Source organism: Arvicanthis niloticus, chromosome 10 (genome assembly GCF_011762505.2).
Source record: "Arvicanthis niloticus isolate mArvNil1 chromosome 10, mArvNil1.pat.X, whole genome shotgun sequence".
Classification (NCBI taxonomy): Eukaryota; Metazoa; Chordata; class Mammalia; order Rodentia; family Muridae; genus Arvicanthis; species Arvicanthis niloticus.
Window position 1 is genome coordinate 40,833,730 of NC_047667.1, and position 20,205 is coordinate 40,853,934.

General features: G+C 47.5%; 1 protein-coding gene across 9 annotated transcripts in view; it reads left to right on the top strand.

The window, feature by feature from the left end:
- The window catches only part of Rgs8 (regulator of G protein signaling 8), a 40,853-nt gene that overhangs the window by 11,447 nt on the left and 9,201 nt on the right, over window positions 1-20,205 (top strand). For 3 of the 9 annotated variants that reach the window (XM_034513201.1, XM_076941350.1, XM_076941353.1), the window contains 3 exons: window positions 888-961; window positions 5,361-5,462; window positions 6,352-6,416. In XM_034513201.1, coding sequence (XP_034369092.1) covers window positions 942-961; window positions 5,361-5,462; window positions 6,352-6,416 — 187 coding nt within the window. In that variant the 5' untranslated portion in view covers window positions 888-941. Of the gene's footprint in view, window positions 1-266; window positions 766-887; window positions 962-2,853; window positions 2,983-5,360; window positions 5,463-6,351; window positions 6,417-20,205 lie in introns of those variants that run through there. The other 6 variants (XM_034513195.2, XM_034513197.2, XM_034513198.2 and 3 more) reach the window with 6 other exon arrangements.

Sequence of the window (20,205 nt, forward strand, 5' to 3'; positions counted from 1 at the left end):
GAAATTTTTTTATTAAGGAGTGGGGAGCATTGTAGTCAGCCCTGGTGGGGTGGGTGGGTGGGGTAGAAATAGGCTAAGGGAGAGGACCCTCTGTTGGTAAGGGGACAGCTGAGACTTGGCAGAGAGGGGTAATTTCAGGGCTGTGTGGTTTGGCTTGGGAGTTCAGTGCAATAGAATTGGGAGAAAGGGGGTGGAATTTAGATGTGCGACCTGCCCCGTAGCTCTCTCCCTCTCTACATTTATCACATCACATCACACCCAGCAAAGACAGGCCCCCTCCTCCTGGCTCATTAGGAGATTTGATTCGGCTTGGCTCCTGCTGTCAGCAGCTGTCTGGGGCAAGATCTTTATGCTCCCTGCTCCCCAGTGCAGCCACCAGCCTCCAGCCTCCCGGCCAGCAGCACAGCTCATTAGGAAAGTACCCTTCTCTGGATTTTCAGCTACTTGGTGGCCTGAAAAGAGTTAATACCTACTCTTGGCTGGGGGGCAGAGCAGCTGCTGTGGGCTGGGGAGAGACTTCTCCCTGAGCTGCAGCCAAAGGAGCTGCAGGTTAGTGAGGCCGAAGGAGGAAGGCGCAGGATGCATGCCAGGTCAGCTCTGCTTGGGGGCATCTCCTGCGTCCTGCCAATGAGGATGGGCGGGCAGACTGTGCCCGGGAGCTGAGCTGCCGCCTGCTGGGTGTAGGCTGCTTCAGTATTTACTGGATGTGACAAGCAGAGAGAAGAGCTTTTGGGGCCGCTTGCTGCCTGGCTCAAGCAGTGGGAGGTGTGTTGTCCGTGCATGCTTATGTACATGTGTATGCATGCGTGAGTCTATGTGTCCCTGCAAACATGCCTTCCACCTGCCAAGGTTTCCACTGCTAAAAGAAAGATCTACTCTTTCCTTAGAGCTCCTTAGCCTGAAGCATCTCTGACCATCTACTTGGCAAAGACCAGCAGGCCATGAGGACCAGTCAACCACAGTAAGTATTGGTTCTGCCTTTCTCCTTTTTTTCTAGGGTGTTGGAAAGCTGATTGCATTATACATATTTAATTAATCTGCCTCTTCATGCATATTGATTGCTTTCTCCCTGCTGAGCTTAATTTCTCTTCCCTTCTTAATAAATCTTTGCTTTTTTTTTTCCCTCTTATGGCCCCCTCTCCACCTTGAATGTCATCTTTTTCTACACTGCTTGAGTCACTTGTGACTTGGTGCCCACTTCTAAGGATACATGCACTATGGGGGGGGGGGGGGAAGGGTGACGTGTCCATCTTTGAACTTCCCAGGCTTCTGGGTAACCCCTTATCTGTCCCTTATAAGTCAGTCTAAGGCTAAGTGGGATGAGAGCCCTGAGGGTTCTGGATCCTAGAATAGGCAAGGCAGCTGGGGCAGAGTGCCCAGCTGGTTCTGATTTGTGAGTCCAAAGCTGACCTCACTCAAGGGGTGACTTGGGAGATGCTGGAGGGGGGTTGGTTGGAGAGGAGACAACTGGATAGCACCAGCAAGCTAGTGTGGGCTGACAGCAGGAAACGGAGGGAAGAGAGGCAGGCAGGGACAGAGCCAGTAGTCCCCTGCCCTAAACGACCTTGCCGTGGTATATATGTGTTGTGACCTCTGGTCTGCTCAGCTACAGAATAATGAAGGCCCCTGGCAAGATCTTCCCCCTGCCTCCCCTGGGGACATATTCTATAAACAAGAGGAAATGAGGCGTAGGTGCCCCAGACATGCTTTCTGGAGACCCTTAGAACTGTAAAAGGCTTTGGTGACCTCACTTCTGGAAAAGCAGGTGCAATCCCAGTTAGGCCAATGATTAAGGAAATGTCCCCTGTTGTTAGAGAACATGACCCAGTGGGATGAGCCTTTACATAAAGCCTGACTTTTGTTGTTGTTTTCTGTTTTCAGTGTTAATACAGTCATCATCTTTCTATTTTGTTACTGATATAATTACTCAGAAAGTGAATTGTGAAAGTATTTGTGAAATGTTCAGGGTAATACCAAAACCATTTAAATGGCACAGTCAGACAGGATTCTTATTTATCCAAATTAGGTTTCTTTGAAAATGGATTCTATGTTTGGTGGCAGGGTTCCCCAAGGGAACCTTTTATGGATAGGTAGGTAGCTCTTCCTATCAGCTCTCTCTTGTGGGAACAATGGTCTGAAACACTGCCAATGACACCCATGGGAAGGAGAGGCTATAAGCCAATCATCCGTCACCCTCCATATCCCCTTCCTCCATCCCCAAATCTTCCCTGTTTTAGGTCAAGAATGGGCCAGGCTGAGGAAGGTTCACCCCGTTATGAGCTAGAGTGACTTGCATATTCATTTCTTCAGCCTGTGTCTGGGATCCCTGCCACAGAGCATGCCCAGTGAGGAGGGTGTCTGATGGCTTACCTCCAAGTCCCTTCAACCCCCCTCCATGCTCCTCTTTTCTCAAACTCTGATTCATTTCCACCTGGGACAGGTGTCCTTGGAGGGAGGTGGGAACCAGAGCAGCATCCAATCAGATTATTCTGGAGCAAGTGGTGACCTCTCCTCCCTGGTCTCTTCCGGGCTGGTCACTTGGGCATCAGTCTAGTGAGATAAAGAGAACAGTCATTTTTGGGTTGCAGGCCCATGCCTCCCTAAGGGTACATGTCCCAATTTTGGTTGATGGCCAGCGGTTGGGGAAGTAGGAACTTCTGACCAACAGTCTGCCATGTGAAGCCACCTGTCATTTGCTCCTGTCAGTCTTTGATCGGCTGCCCTTGCTAAGAATGAGCTGACATTTGTGGGGGCTGTGGGAAGTGCTCAGATGGCAGAGAACCATTGGAAGGGTGTATCTTACAGACAGATGTGAGGGGGTGAACCCTCTTACAGCAGACTCTTTGATTTTAGGTGAGAGGACGTGAGAGGGTAAATCCCTGAACCCAGCAGTCTTATTTCCTACCCTGCCGTCCCTGCAAACCAGCCCAAGGGGTAACCATAAGCGGATGCCTGTATGGCTGCCTTACTGATGCCACGCAGGTAATGAATTGATGACCTGTCTTCTTGTCCCTGCCCCTCTCTTCTTTGCTCCACCTTCTGGCCTCTCATTTCTCCTGCTGTAAAGCTCCCCGTGGTCCTCTTGGACTAGTTCTGCTGGGCCTCCAGTGTGTGCACTGCATTTTTCTTGCCTTTGTGCTTCTTAGAAAGTTGTAGCCTTGCAAGTCGGACCTGCGTCAGCCCCATGCCCTCCTGGTGATTTGGTAGAATCTCTTGGTGGTGACTTTTGGAGTAGGATAAGGGGCCGTGCATGAACTTGTATGAAACTCTGTGAGTTATTGGGACAGGGGTTTGTAGAGAAAGACGAGGAAATGGTCCCCCCTCTTTGCTTTTTTCCTTTCCTTTCTTTCTTCCTTCTTCCTCTCTATTCCTTTGTTCCTCTTTCCCTCTCCTTCCTTCCTTCCTTCTTTCCTGTCTTCCTTCCTTTTTTTTTTCTTCTTTCCTTCCTTCCTCCTCTTAGCCTTTCTCTCCTGTGTCTCTCATCATTTCCTACCTGGCTAAGGAGGTGACGATTCAGCTCTTGTCTAAAAATAAAGAAAACCATTTTTGTCTCAAATAAATTTGCTTTTGTGAACTATTTGTGCACCTCAGAGTGGTCTTGGGAGCAAGCAGTGCTTTAAACTAGCCTGTGCCAAACCTTGATGCATAAAAGCTGGTGTGGATTTGCTTCTTTCTGAGAGTCCTGTTTGTTGCTCTTGAGCTAGTGACCTGACTGTTTTTTTATGATTGGTGATCCTAAGGCATCGGAGTCGGCTGCAGGTTGGGGCCTGACCTGTGGCACAGCCTGCGCAGGACCTTTGCTTGAATTCACAGCAGTGGTGATTCATGGGGCTTTTAATCCGTTGCTTGAATGGCCTGGTGCTGGGTACCCCGCGATTTGTAAGAGTAGATGGACACATGAGATGCTCTCTGTTTCAGGAGAGAGAATAGCTGTGGCAACCCTTTTGAAAGGCCACAAAATAGACTGGCAGCACAGTGCAGCCTGCCTGGGAGGAGAGGTGGGGCAGAGACCTGCAGGCAGATTTCCTGTGGGAGAGGATATTTCTGGAAACATGGATGCTCCAGCTCCAAGGGGGCTCTGCAGGGATGTGCTGTGGAATACAAATGTCCGTCCCTGCCAAGTACAATACCATCTCAGTAGACAAATGTCAGATAAGATTTCTGTGAACAAAGACAATGAACAGGCCAGGGAATGGAAATCCATTTGAAGTTAATGGAAGTGAATGAGTTGGATGACCCCTAACTCCCTTATCTAGTTTTAGGGTTTGTGAAAAAGAGGGAAAGGAAGACAGGCAGGAAGGACTTGCTTTTGGCATGTGAGGATGACCTGTTGTAGGGCTGTTTCCATGGTGATATCTACCATGATGCATATGGTAATTCCTTTTTCAAGTCAGACTGCAGACCTGGTCTGATTATACCAATTCCCCCCCCCCTCGTTTACTTTTGCCCTCCGTGTGAGGAATGGTCATGGTTAAAGGTAAGAGGTTAGCAAAGTTCTGTTGTCATGAGCCTGAGAGTAAATATTTTCAGCGTACCTACAGGCTGAGTGTATGGCCCATGTTGCAACTATCTAACTTTGTCCTTGAAGTTGAAGGCCTCTTTAGACAGCATGTGAACAAATGGTGGTGTCCTGTTCCTGTGAAACCATGCATATACACACCGTGTGGGGGCAGTAGTTTGCTAGCCCCTGGCTGAAGGTAAATAGGGCAATTTAAGCAGGCATAAGGACTGTCCCAGGGGACACTGGCCCCACTCCTCTGTGGGTGGCATCCATCTTTCTTCCATCCCTGCTGGTCCGTAGCTATTTGTGTACTGAGAGCCTGACCGGGTGGGATGAGCTGAGAGAATCTGTTTGGGAACTGACCTGCCTTGAAGCCCCACACTCTGTGTTTTGACCCTCTCTGTTTTTCACCCCTGCATTTTGAGTCACCCCTCTCCTCTGTGTGTGAGCCCTGCTTTCATGTTTTCGTAGTTAGGGCCTGCCTCCACCACCAACCCTGTCGCTTTGCCCTGCTAGTGGGAAAGCAAGATGTGGATTGTTACTTTGTAACTGCCGTGTTTCCACTCCCTACAGAGAATCCTAATTTGGAAGTTCTCCCAAGCTAAAGACCTTCATTGCCTTACCATCAACTTGCCATGTCAGCTTTAAAAAGCTCTCGGCCTTTAGGGGAAGGGCAGAAGAAGGGCTCTACACCTATTATCACCATTTCTATAGTGAAACAGTGTGTGTGCCCAGCCCTTGCCTCTGTTCTTGCTTCAGGGGTCACCTGGGGTGGGGAGGGCAGCAGATCCAGGGGCCCTTCATAGAGCTGGCAGCTGTGGCCATGACAGCCCCTTCCTTCTGTCCCCACTGACTACAGGAACAAAGGCATGAGGACTCGACTGGGGTGCCTGTCACACAAATCAGACTCCTGCAGTGACTTCACAGCCATCCTTCCTGACAAACCCAACCGTGCTCTCAAGTGAGTAGTATGGCTTGCCTTTGCATTCCTGGGTACCTACACTCAGGGTGTCTTTGGGACCTTGTTCTCCAGCGAGTTGTCAACCAGATAAACCATAGGACCATACATTGTGGTCTCTTGGCAGCTCCTTTTCTACCCCTGCACGTGAGTGATTAAAAGGCACTGCTCAGGTGGGAAACCTTGTTCTCCTAAGACCCCATTCTGCCCATCCTGTCTGAAGCCTGGCTGGGGAATAGCACTTCTTGATTCTATATACATGTCAACCTGAGCTCTCAGTTTGGATTAAGCATCCAAAGTGACCCTGAAAACACGCTTAGATTCAGATCATCTGGATTCAGCAACTGCTCTGCGCAGACACTGTACTCAATGATGTCACAGATGTCACCTCCATTCACCCTCCCCCCCACACCTCTGTAAGGGACATCGCTGTCTCCATTCCAAGAGGTGAAGACTTTGAGGTGACAGAAAGAGGTAGAGTTTGTGAGCTGAGCCTAACTCTTGTCTCCAAGACTAGTCCCCACCACCACACTGTCACCTTGACATTTTGAAATTACATAGCTACATGCCTTGATTGTTCAGATCAAAAGTAATATATCGGATTCTGAATACCCACACAGGGTGATTCTTTTTTCTGGTATTGGGGAAGCAAACTTAGAACGTCTTTATGCCAAGTCAGCACTTTACCTCTACACTATAGCTCCACCCCTGACTTAGAGGTTTCCCCAGGTATTGCTTGAAAATGTACCCGTTCACAGCAGTAGAACTGCAAGACTCCAGTACGGTATGCATTTTTTCTCCACCAATCCAAGGAGTCCTGAGCAGATGTGAGCAATGGCTGGGGGAGAGGCGATGTGTCAGAAACACTCAGAGAGATGCTATTGCTTCCTAGGAGACTCTCCACAGAAGAAGCAACGAGGTGGGCAGATTCCTTTGATGTGCTTCTCTCTCATAAGTGTAAGTAGACTTCAGGCCACATCACACTGAAGCAAATCAGCCATGTGGCAAAAGATGTAGTGAATGCTTCCTGGGCTCAGGACCCAGTGCTGGGACACCAGCCCTCCGTGGTCCTGCACACAGCAAGAGGAGATCGCCGAGAAAGCTGGCACCTTAAAAGAAGTTAGGTTAGGCCTGTTCTTCCTGTTTTCTGTATTCAAACCATAGTCCCAAGAGGCCCTAGGTTCTCAGTCATTATGTTATGTTATGTTATATTATATATCAGACCTGTGCTTTCATTATTGACCTATCTTGGTTACTGGATACTTGGGTAGTCATGGTAGAGTCCCTGTTTTTTTAGCAGATGCCGTTAAAAGTGACTTTGCTTTTCCAGTTCTGGGAAGGTAGCTCAGTGGTTGAGTACTTGCCTAGCGTGTGTGAGGCTCTGGATTTAAGCCTCTCCAATCCTGTTTTTGAAACAGAGTGTCTTATAGCTTAGGCTGGCCTCAACTTCCGTACATAGCCAAGGATGGCCTTGAACTCAGGATTCTTCTGCTTCCACCTGTCACCTTCCAAGCACTGAGATCGCAGTCATGGCTCACTGTGGCCGGCTGCTCAGCAACTTTGACCAGAGAGGACTCAGTTTAGGTAGCTGGAGTGATGAGCTGACCGGAAGCATCGGTTCCAGGCTAAGTCTCATAAGGGAGAAGAAACCTCTTCCCCCAAGTCACAGGAGAGTGCTGACTGCTTAGTCAAATGACCTCAGTGTGTATTTTAGCAATCCCTTGGATCGGCAGAACCCCACTCCTATCCCAGCTGCATGTGTCCCCCCTCCCACGCCCCCGCCCTGACCAGAACGCCACTCTGCTCGCCCCACCTCCTCTTCCGGCTCCTCCGCGTTCAGCTGCTGTGTCTTTTGTTTGCTACAAAGGCAGGGAGGGTTGTGTACATTGCAGAGGGCAGTTTATCATGAGTCAAACTTTGCAGCTCTTCTTTCTCAACATGAGCAAGTAGAGATTTCTTGGGCTCTGAAATCCCTCTGGTATTAAGCGCATGGAAGTGGGAAAGCAGGGGCGGGAAGGAGAGAGGGGGTGTTCTGAGGAGACAGGAAGGTTGCAGACAGGCATTCAGTGTTCCTCTTCAATTCGTCATGGCAGCATGAGGTCTGAGAGCAGAAGGGCTGCCTGCGTTTTGCTGCGTTGTTCCTACATTGGGGAATGCGTTTCTGGACAGTTACATTGAAGGCTATGATTGGGACTCAGATCCGTGCCCTCAGTTGTTGACCTGGCTTGGTTACTGGATGCTGGGGTGGTGGTGGTGGAATCCCTTGGGTTTTAGCAGATGCCATTAATAGTGACTTGGCTTGTTCAGGTCTGGAAACGTAGCTGAATGGTGAGGCTCTGGGTTTAATCCTCAGCATTGCTGCTGCATCATCATCACCACCACCACCACCATCATCATCCAAGGACATGAAGTGATTTTGCTCTTAATTTAATGAAGTTACATCTTCTGACTTTGCTTCTCATTCTTAATAAACAAATTAAGAAATACTTCGTGTATGGGGGGGATGGGCATATGCAAGTGTGCATTTGTGTGTTCCTGAGCCTGTGTGCACATTTGTGCGTGTGTACGGAGACCAGAGCTTGCTGTATCTTCTTCTATCACTCCCTGCTTTATTTATAATTGATTTATTTGTGTGTCTCTGTGTGCATCTGGGTGTGTGGCTGTGTAGGTGTGTAGGCGTGTGGGGTCATGCCTGCCTCAGTGCACTTATTGAGGTCAGTGTGGTCACTTCTGGAAGTTGGTTCTCTGTTTCTACCATGAGGGTCCTGGGGATTGAATTTAGGTGTCAGGCTTGGTTGCAAATGGCCTTACCTGCTCAGCCAGCTTGCCAGATATCTACATTATTATTGTTATTGCTGTTGTTATTGTTATTGTTATATAGCACCATCATTATCATTGTCACCACCACCACCACCACCACCACCACCACCACCACCACCATCATCATCATCATCATCATCGAGACAGTCTTTTGCAAACCTGGAGCCTACTAGTTAGGCAACATTAGCTGGCCAGTGAGATCCAGGAACCATCCAGCCTCTTCTTTCACACTTATTTTTTTATGTGGGTGCGGGGGTCTGACTCCAGGTCCTCAAGCCAGCACAAGCGCTTTGCTAAGAGAGCCACCTCCCCAGCTGAACAAATACTTTTGAGCAGATGTAAAGCTAAGCTGCAATATCTAAGAGTAAGTGCACATTATAAAGCACTTGTGACTCTGGTATCCCATGGGATATACTTAGGCAGGAAGGTAATTCAGCGTGGGGGTATGCGGCAGACGCGACACACGGCTGTGCCTCGACAGCAAGCTCGCAGGGTGATTCTGCCAAGCTAGTGGCACACGTGTGGTGATATTTAGAATTAGATAGTAATTCTTTGCTAAACACAAGGTTATTGATTATTTTCCTGGAGTCTCGTTCTGTGGAAGAAATGTCACTACCGAGATATATCTTCTCTTCGGGCTGGCTTTGATTCAAGGTCATCCTCAAGTTCCGTTTCTATTTCAGCCTCAGCTCAAGTCCCCCAGGCTGTTCCCTCATTCTAAAATGGGGTTAGAGATGCCTGCTTGCCACCACCGGCAGACAGGAAACTAAACAAGTAACTGTCAGAATGGTGGCCTCTTTCCTCAAGACACGATGTAAGGATACCGTGGCTTTTTTTTTTCCTTTATAACACATTTATTTATTAAATGCAAAACACATACCAATCAATCCAGTTATTGATATTAATAAGTTATTGATATTACTTAATTAAAAATTACTTAATTAAAAAGTTATTGATATTACTCCAGCGGGAGACCTAGAGATTCAGGGACTCTTAGATCTGCAGATGTGTGGTCCTCCTGTCAAGGAAGACTTTGGTTTCCAGGAACAGTGTGACATGAATCCTGTTACCGGGTCACCAATTTGCTACTTTGCCAAAGTACTGGGAAAAGAAAAAGAAAAAGAAAAAGAAAAAAACCCAGCTTTTTGAATGAAAGTTCTTTAATTCTTGGAGTCCAAGGTTCTGTTTTTTTATTTCTGATTAATATAGAAGTAAAAAACCAGCAATATGCGAGTTCTTAGGAAGAAAAGGATATTTAGGGTCACTGGCAGAAGAACTTTAAGCTTTTGGGGTTTGGATGTGTATTGTCCCCCGTGAAGCCATCAGAGCCTAGGCCACCTTAAAAGGTGCTGACAACTTTCTAAAATGCTAATGAACTTGGGTTGGTATTGTGACTCAATCAGGGCTGATTAAACTTCTCCAACGGGATTTCACATGTGCCTGTCCCCAACAGCACGAATGGGACCTATGCAGAGCTTCCAATTAAGACACATAATATCCTAAGGAGTAAAGCATACAGAATTCCTGCATGGCTGGGATCCAGAAGGGTGGGTTAGTCTAGAACCCACTCCTCTGTCATTCTTCACCCTGAGGTGTCTATCCTTCCCAGCCTTTTCATTTTGTGGAATCAGGCATTTATCCATCCTCCATCCCCCCACCATCCCCTTCTCAACCTCTGGAGCATCTTTGCTTCCCTTGTTCTGACGTCATTTAGTTATTTCTTAGAGATGTGCTTAGTGATCGTACACACAGTCTGTGCAGCAGGAGGGTAGCAGGGGAGAAAGAGGCCATGGTCTGTCTCTGATGGAGAATGAAGGTCTCTGAGAACTCAGGTTCTCGGTGCTCACAATAAGGCGAGGAAAAGAACCAGTGTTCTCATCACAGGCCAGGTGGCCTTGCATTCATGTCCCATTTACTTCTGGAGACTGAGGTGGCCTTAATGGAAACTTTGGCTATTTAGGAAATCAAGATTTCTCACCTGTCCGTCAAAGGAGCTGGAACCAGGTGTGTCAGAGACTGAATTCAGTTCTGCCCTGGTCCCAGGGAGTTCTTTGGAGCAGACATGGAGGCTGGATGATAACCAATCACCTGTAGCAGGTGATTTGACTAAGCACTGCCTATAGGGTTATATAAGTGTGTTTTTACCTGAAATGGTCCCAACAACCAGAAGGGGGACCAACGTACCTGTGCTCTTCTTCCTTTCGAGCACCGCATAGGCTCAAATCTCAGGGAAAAAAGGCCACTTTATTATCTTCAAAACCTTAGAGTTTAAAAAAAATGTGGGAGGAAAATACTTGGAGTAGTTTTATTTTCCATTGTATTTGTTTACAGAGGAACACAGAGGAAAAGCACTCGTGGAGCCTAAGAGAGGTCATTACTTGCTAAGTGTTTTCCTTAAAACCAACAAACACAACTGAAATGGGTATTGCTGATGGCTTCATTAACTGGATGGGTTTCTAATATGTGCTAATTTGGAAGCTTTTCCCTGTTCATCCAATTTCAGTTAGACTTGATATCTGAATTGTGCATGTAGTCTGCCCTGAAGGGGGATGTGTGTGTGTGTGTGTGTTGCTCTCGAGTGTGTGTGTGTGATGCATGTGTGTGTGTGGTGTGCTGACCGGATCCGGATATGTCAGAGACCGAATTCAGTTCTGCCCTGGTCCCAGGGAGTTCTTTGGAGCAGACATAGAGGTGTGTGTGTGTGTGTGTGTGTGTGTGTGTGTGTGTGTGTGTATCTGTGTGCCTAGAAGTCTTTCTGCTCTGAAGCTATACCTAACAGAACCAAACCTCCCAATTTTGGGGAGATCTATTCTGTCAGGCAACTTGAAGACAGGAAAAAAAAAAACAGTGTGTTTACCTTTTGCCTTTTATTTTTCATGAAGTTTAGGCATGTGTTTATTTGTCCTGCTTTCAGAGGGATATTTAGCTGTGAACTCTGAAGAAATATTCTTTCTGTTTCCCCCCTTTTTTCTTTCCTCTTTCCTTCCCTCCCTCTCCTCTTCCCTTCCTTCCTCTCCTCTTTCCTTCTCCCCTCCCCTCTCTTTTCTCTTCCTCTCCCTCCATCTTCTCTTTCCCCACTACCTTTCTCTTTCTCATTCTCTCTTCCTCCTCTTGCTATATCCTTCCTTCCTTCCTTCCTTCCTTTCACTTTTTTGGACATTAAATTTGAGTCACAGTTGTAAGTAAATCTGCAGACTGCACATCTCTCCCCTTCTCTCACTGTTTATACCTGGACTGCCCAGTGCCTCCCCTGGGGACTGATGAGGAAGGCCATCTTGTTTGAGAGTTTGCATGGAGTCTGATGGAAGGCTTCTATTCACTTGGCCCCACTGGCCCCAGGGAATGATAGGTTAGGGGAAGTAAGACCATAGAGATTCTTTTCACAGTCATAGGATCGACTGTCTCTGCAAAACAAGGCCAACGGAGAAGACTGTGGCACGTAAAACTTAGCCCCCTTTCAGAGAATGGTTGAGATATAAAAACACAAAATAAGTTAAGTTATTCACACAGCTACTACATAAAAGACCCCAAACCAATGATCAGATAGAAACTAACCCGTCAGCTCATGGAACACTTTACATTGTTCATCTAGGCAATCTTTAACTCTAGGGTAAATAGGCAGGCTTCCACTTACCATGCAACCCTCCCCATACTGACAGAAAACTCTAGAGAAGTCTTATTCAAAGTGTGAACCGAGGCGTCTGCAGCAACACCTGCAGGAGCTTGTAAGAAATGAACATTTTTAGAACTTATCTCAGACCTGTGGAACCAGAATCCTTGGGGACCGGAGACTGGGGTATGGTTTTCCCAGGAGTCTTTCAGAAATGCCAAGTCCCCTGGAAACGTGAGAAACTCTGCTTTCAAGCACAAGTATGCAAAACAGGAAAGGATAGTGTCCTGGTGGGGTGGGTAGCCCAGGCTTTTGGAGAAATTTTGTATTGTATGGAGGGCCTCGGGCAGCGTCTGCCTGTAATGGTGCATCAGTATCACTGGTCCCACTTGTGTGGTGTGGAGGTTCCCATAGGTAGTCAAAAGAAAAAGAAGGAAGGAGGGGGGGGGCAGGAATAAAAGGGCAGAGGCTGAGGAGTGGAGAAGGGTGGAAAAGAAGCTTCTCAGCTCTTCTGTCATCATGTCAGCCCCGCTGTAAGCTTCCCCTGTACCTTGCTGGGATGAGTGCCAGGGCTAGGGGCAGCTCTTCAGCGCCTGTAAAAGGTCTGAACAGAAGCAGCTGTGCAAGTTTCTAACCCCGCCTGCTGTCCCTATCTGCTCTGTGACCTCATGCCAATCACCTAATGTCAAGGAGCCTTGGTTTTCCTCATCTGTGAAAAGGGAATGAAGGCTTGTATGGTGCAAGAGTTTAATGCAGTTGCTGCTCCCCAAATGCTAAAGGAGGTGACTGGTATGTGGAAGGCCGGATAGAGGATAGCTGTCTTATTATTTTTGCTGTAATGCATTGGCTTACGGAGGAAGTATGCGTTTTGCGAGTCCATGTGCCTGAGCTAATGTAAAGCTTACTGATCCTCTGGACAGCTTGAGGCAGCAGATGAGAGGGAGTTCCCAGTGTGAATGGATGTTTCTTCTTATTCAGCTTTCCTGAGCTTTTGGGATTCCCTCTTTTCTTCCTACCCACCTTCCCTAATGAAACCCTGCTGGGCTTGGAGTTTTTACAAGTCTAGGGGGTAAAATCTGGTATGTTCCCTTGTTCAGGGTCCCAGCAGTATCCTTCCATATAACGTGCCTGCGGAACACTCTCTTCACACTGAATGTGGAGATCTTTTTTAGGCTATGGACTGGCATCCGTGAGGCTTTATAGTACTTTGTTGTTGTTTGGTTTTGCTTTTCAAGACAAGGCTCCACTGTGTAGCCCAGGCTGTCCTCTAACTCACTCTGGCTTTGAACTCACAGAGATCTGCCTGTCTCTGTGTCCCGAGTGCTGGGATTAAAGGCCTGTGCAACCACCACCTGGCTTTATAGTACTTTATTGGAGTAAGATCACTGGGATAGCAGCTGTAAGCCCTGTATGGCCATTCTTCTGCTCTTGTATCTTAGGAATAGGAAGCCTGATACACCATCATTCTAACACACACACACACACACACACACACACACACACACACACACACACACACGATATATACCAGTAAAGTATATAAGAAAACCAGTAATCATAAGTGTGAGATTATGATTAGCACCCCAATTGCTTTCCAGCAAATCTCATAACTGGCAATAGTTTTTATTCCCTAAGTAAAATCCATATGTAAATCTTGATTAGCCGCAGTAATTTACTTCAAAACCTCACAGATGTCACAGAGAAAGATTCTGACCCTGATGTGATTCTCACTGCAAAATTCAAATCAGTGGCTTGGTTCCGAGTCAAACGGGGTTTGTCTTTAGGCACCTTAGCTTGTATAAACAGTTTCCTGTTCCTATCCTCGGCTTGACTTCGGATTCTATTCAATGGGCTATTTTCTCCCATTGATCAAGAATGCAAGAGGATGCTGTTTTTTGAGAGAGTACTTTGATAAACACAGTGTTTAAAAATAATTTTTTTTCTTGTTTGTTTTGTGTTTTCCCAAGCCCAGGAACTGATCGAGGCTCAAGTCCACCCTTGATGCCAGCTAAATCGGGACTGCTGGACCTTGAGCTGTTACCTAAGCCACCCTCCCTGCTGTACCAGCTGCACTGCCCATTCATAGTGACCCAATTTCTCCCCTTATGTAATACGCTGCAGGAAAGAACCGGAGGGAGAAAGCCAGCAGCCGGCAGCATGTGCGGCCACGGCGTGTTCTTGGAGGTTCTGTGGCTGTTCGAAAAGGACGCCAATATCCTGCCCACTGTTCCAGGAATCCTGAACACATGCCTGTCCCTTCCTGCTGCTGGCAAGGCACCAATCTCAAAAACTTTGAGCTGTTTTCAGAGCCTTGACTCCTGGGAGGGTTATTCAAAGAAAGCCCACATGAAATGCTAATAAAATAACTAGAAGAGGGTCCCCACCTCCCCCTCTCCTCCTCTCCTATTTTTTTTCTGAACGGTTCACTGTCCGTCCACTGCCTTTAATTGGCCAGGACTGCATTTAGCTTTATACACTGAGTTCTGGATCATGACTCTCTTGGAACAATGGAGTAACAGTCACCAACAAGCATTGAGCATTCCCTGCTTATAAGTTATGCTCTGCCTGTCACGTGTGTGTGTGTAAACTCATTGTAGCCCCCTTAACCTTGTGGAGGAGATGTTGCTGGTATCTGCATTTCATAGCCAGCGTGAGAACCAAAGAACAGAGGCCATACCGCTGTACACACTAGCTCATGACAACTACTGTGTGTCAGAGACAGGGCACAATAGCTTCAGGGGTTGGAGACAAGTTGCCCAAAAATCTGTGGGAGCTCAGGAGTAAGGTTCTAGAGTGGGGTTCTGGATCAAAGCTCCAGTCTTCCCCAGCTAGTGTGCAGAGGACACAGGCCTCTAGCTTCGGCAGACCTTCTAATGCAAACATATCCACACCTAGAGATAACAGCAGATGCCGCTGAGCTGTTTAGCGATAAATCAACACTCTGCATTTCGAACCAATTACGGTTTGTGGACAAACAGAAGGCAGGGAGGAGGGTCCTGCGGAGGGAAAGTGATTGGTGGAAGGACAGGGGAGAAAAATGGTAAAAGACAAGAAACAGGACAGGGGGTGGGGGAAGATGCAGAGAGGATGCAAATCGTGCTGGGAGAAGGATGGGGAGAAAAGATGTGAATGAGAAGAAGAAAAAAAAAAAAAAAAAAAAAAAAAAAAAAAACCACCTCACTGCTCCTGTCCCCAGTAATTCACTTGCTGGGTCACATCAGTAAGAGATGTGGACCAGGCCTGGAGCAAGTGGTCCCGAGGCTGCTGCCTCTTGCCATGGCTACAGGAAGGAGGAGGCGGGGTTACTGGCAGGAGGAGGCGGGACTCCTGAAGCAGTGGTGCTCCCTGCGCCCCGCCCCCCGCAGAACTCCTGCAACCCCCTGAACTCTTCCACTCCCACAACTCACTTCTGTTGTTCTAAAGTGGAACGTCTCTTTGCTCAGTGACCCTCGTGGAATGCCTGCAGTGACACCTGCTCTGGGAGAATAAAAAGGGTAGGGGGAGGAGGCTGTGGCTGAGAGCAATTGGGTAGAGAAAGTGGGTGATCTGAGAAGAGATGAGGGCAGGTGCATCCGCCGGCCTTTGTGATGGCTGCAATCTGTTCTTGTTGCTTCTCAGGTCCAGACACCAGGAAAGTCCATGGCAACAGGGCCATTCTTTCTCTTTTCCTGGCCCCTCAAACTCTCTTGAAATCTCTGGCAACTCCAAAGTGGTCGTAAATGTCTGGGTTTAGTCCTTGCTTTCCACGCCCCTCCCCCTTCCCATCCTGAACTGCAGGCAACCTATGGATTTGATGCCTTTCTAAGGATTCTTGTGGTCCCTGGCTAAAGGCTGAAAAGGGTGCCCTGGAAGGTACAATGGGATGCTGATAAGGACAAGTTAGCTCGCTCTCTCAATAAAAGAACCACTAGTGGTAAGCTGATTGTCAGGGTTGCAGGACCGAAAGAATTTAGGTAGATTCCAGGCTCTTGGTGGTTCCTAATAGCCTCAGTTCTCACCATCGAAAAGGTGATGGGAGGTGTCCTCCAACTGGACAGGCCCCAAGCCTGTGAGCCAAATGGCACCTTTGCAGGGCTGTGGCACACATATGCTCAGTGTGTTTGCCTGACTGGGGTTACCATTCATCCCCGATTTGAAGAAAGTGGTCATCGGAGAGAGGAAGGTCATGCTCTAACGTCACCTGGATGTGTAGGCAAATCTACCTTGTTCCTTTTACTGACTTAGTGACCACAGGCAGTTCTACACTCAGATCTCACATTCCTTTTGTAAACCAAGCCTAAGGGCTGGCACTATTGACTGCTCATAGCGAGTACCAGGTATTTTTGCATAGATTGTTTCATTGATCCGTGCAGTACCTTGCATGGTCTCTATTTCACAGGTAATATTTCCATCCTGGGCTTCAAGATGTTAGAGTAGTTTTCCAAGGTCCTATGGGATTTAAAACCAGAGCCCATCTCTCTCTCTCTCTCTCTCTCTCTCTCTCTCTCTCTCTCTCTCTCTCTCTCTCTGTGTGTGTGTGTGTTTACACAAGCACATGTGTGCAGATGCAGTTGGAGGTCAGGTATCTTTTGTCAGGAGCCACCCACCTTGTTTGTTTTGAGACAGAGTCTCTCACTGACACAGGCTGGGCTGGCTGGCCTACTTTTTGTTTGGTTCTACGCAGATTCTGAGGATCTGAACTCAGGTTCTTAGGCTTGTGTGGCAGGCACTTATTGACAGAGCCATCTCTATAGCTCCAGAACCTTTTCTTAATCCTCATTGATGTCATGATGCACCAGGCTATAAAGTTAAGATGACAGTGACCTGGAGGAAGTCTTCTGTGTATGGCAGTGATGATGCTGAGGGGAAGGGGGAGGTGGGATGTCTGTTGAGGGCGGGTCTAAGTACACAACAGAGCAGTAACTCTACTTGGAAAAGATCTTCAAATCTACCCCCTCCTTCTACTGTGAGGATCTTGAGATCAGTAAGGCTGAATGTGTTGTGCAAGGTCATACATAAGTGCCGGCTTGTCTGTGCCCGACCTCTGCTGTTTCCACTGGTGGGTAGGCTTGGTTATCCTTGGCAGGCTGCCTGCGAAGCCAGGGATGCTCTAAATGGCTAAGCCACCTTTGCATCCTGCTAATGTTTGCTTTTTAACTTGGCTTTCCTGCCACTAATGAACCACGTGACCGAGGCAAGCCATTTACCTTCCCTAAGATTTGTTTTTTTCTCTCCTCTCAAATGGTAAAACCATTAAGATCTGTGCTATGGATCTACCATGAGGTTCAGAAAGCACTTGGTGTGGCTGAAGTCGGTGCTCAGTAAGTGCTTGCTGAGAGCGTTCCAAGGCGTGTGCTCTGACTTCAGCATTGATTTAAAACTCCTGTTCTTCTGCCTTTCTTCACTCTAACTTCTAGTTCCCAAATTGCTGCTCTCTGGGGTCAAGGGCTCTTTGAAGGATGGCTACATCCCCACTAGAAGTTTCTGTTCCCTTCTTTGGGCATGGAAACTCTCTCCAGGAATTAAAGTCTAAGCTATCACGACTGCTTTCTGTTCCCTGCTGCCCTTAGGTTCATTTCCCCCAAGTTAGCTGGATGCTCTGACTCTTTGCTTCTCTCCCAGGCATCTCCCCTATAGCACACAGGGCACTTATGACACGATCCATTACTTTATACGATTCCTTCGCGCTTATTACACTAGACTGGCTGGAAAGCGAGGTGGAGATTTCGCATGACTTCTTTGTGCTGTAGCTCAGAACCTAGTTCTTGAGAGTGGCCTCGTTCCCAGCAACCTCACCCCAAATGAATAAGGGTCTAGGCTGTCCAATTGGATGAACCTCAAATAGGTTCCCCCATACCCTCCCGAACTGATTCTGTCTTTATCACCATTTTGTTTACTTCATCCTTAAGGAAGGCAAGCTCTCTCTGCTCTCCCTGCTCTCTCCCTTCCCTTTCTCTCCACCCCTCCTTCTTTTTTCCTTTCTCTTCTTCTCATCTCATCAGGCTGGTCTCCAACTCACTATGTAGCTGAAAAGGACCTTCTGACTGTCCTGCCTTCATCTCTCCTGTGCTGGGATTATGGAATTACAGACTCATACCATAACATCCAGTTTTCTGTGCTGCTGGAGAGCGGAACCCAGGTTTCATGCACACAAGACTAGTACTGTATCCACTGAGGCAAACCACCAGCCCCTTGGTATCTTCCTGTGGAAAATGTGGGGTGCTATCTATTACTGATGAGCAAAATTGTGAAAATTGATTCATCTGGGGTTTTGTAAAATCTTGAACAAAAAGCCTGAGACACAGTAAATAGAGTTCCGTGGCCCAACTCCTAAATGAATAAAAATTAACCCATCACCTCCCACAACCACCACTGGATAGAACTCCTTCCCCTCCCCACCGTAAACTCGAGGCTCCCCTGCACTGTCCCACAGTCCTTCTTTCTCCACATCGGAACTGTGTGCTCAGGCCACCTTGCTGCCTTTCTACCTTCCTGTCAAGCCTTTCTTTAACTTCTTTCACTCAACAAGTCTTTTCTAAAACATCAATATTTAAATGTACCGAAAGTATCCTGAAAGTGAACAGAAAGGTCTCTGATCGAAGGCTTCCCCTTAGCTATACTGTCTATGATCCATTTCCTTTAAAAAAATATTTTTCAAATCTCTTTTGAGAGACACCTGAATGGACACTTTCTTCCCACTTCCTCTTCTCTGTTCTCCTGTACCTACCGAGGTGAGGCGCAGCCAGGGCCGCTCAACACCTCCGACACTATTCAGACCAATAGTTGGGGCATCCCAAGGCCTGGCGCACTCTCAGTCCAGCCTGACCTCTAGGAGGCTGGCACACAGTGGGCACTTCCTCCTTCATGCAGAGTTCTCTGTCCTGGCCTTTTGCAGGGCTATGCACCCCCCTCCATCTCTCTGGCTCTTTCACTGGTGTCTCTGTGTATGCCTGTCTGAAAATGAGGCCCAGCGGGTTTGATCTTATTAACTACTGATCTTTCTAAAGCGTTTCACATTACGCTAACGAATGTTTTAAAGTTCTCACCTCTGTACATGTGGCTCTCTCCCTGGAATCATCTTCTCCATCACCCCCTTTCTTCTTTCTTATTGCTTCCTTCTCCCTTACTTCCCCAGCAGCTGAGGAGCTTCTTCTCCCTGCAGATCTTTAATTCCAGTCTTAGTTCAGGGAATTCAGGGTTTCTTCAGAGCATCTTGACCTTCCCTGTCGTCTGACTTACCCACCACATCCTAATCACCCTAATCGTGTTTTCTTCTTTCTTGGCCCCGCCTACCTTTTGCTAGCATATTGGTTAGTTTTTTTTTTATGGCTGTGACAAAGTATCTAGCAAAAGCGACTTAAGGAAGGGTCTTTGGCTTACGGTTGGAGGGCGTAGCCTAGCGATGCAGGGAAGTCACAGTGTCAGAGGTGTGAGGTGGCTGATCACACTGCATCCACATTCAGGATGCAAAGAGGAATGTGTTGGGTCTGCTCTCTGCACCTGTTGGAATGGCCAGGCCACCTAACAGGGTGAATGCACGAATCAATAAAATGGAGCTGTTATTCCAGTTAACAACCCTTAATCTCTAATGAAGTGCATTGTCAGCTATGAGGCCAGGCAAGTTCGTTCTCAGCTTCCATAACCTTCTCTGTAAGCTGGAGAGAAGGAGAGCCACATGAGGGAGGACGGTGTAGGTGTAAGCGCTTCTAATCCCCACGAAGACCCACCAAAGCTGGGATCTAGGTGAAGAGAGATAAGGTCTGTGCCCTAGAGAGCTGGGGCCATGTAGGCTTTCTGTAAAGAGCTGCTTACTGATACTGTAGAGGGAAGCAGAAATGTAATATTCTTTATCTGCGACTCCATTTAATGTATTCTCAAGCATCTGTTTCTGTTCAGAGGGAAACAAAACAGTGAACTTGAACTCTCCCATTCAAGGAATTTAGTTTCCTCTAGGTTAAAAATAGCTAGAGCTTCTCTGAGTCACTTCTTAGGGCTTCTAGACCAGTGGTTCTCAACCTGTGGATCATGACCCCTTAGAGGTAAACTGACCCCTTTACAGGGGTTGCCTAAGACCACCAGAAGATGGCTATTTACTTACACTTCATAACAGTAACAAGATTATAGTTGTTGTGTTGGGAATTGGTGCTAATGCTTTGCCTTAATTCAGCTCCCCAAATAGGAAGTCTGCGTGTCCAAATGCCAAAGGTCTCTGTCTCTAATTGGTTTGTGATTGATCAATAAAGAGCCAATGACCAATGGCTGGGCAGGATGAAAGGGGCGGGACTTTTAGGTTTCTGGGGGAAGGAAGGAGGAAGAGAGGGTCCACCATGAGAAGAG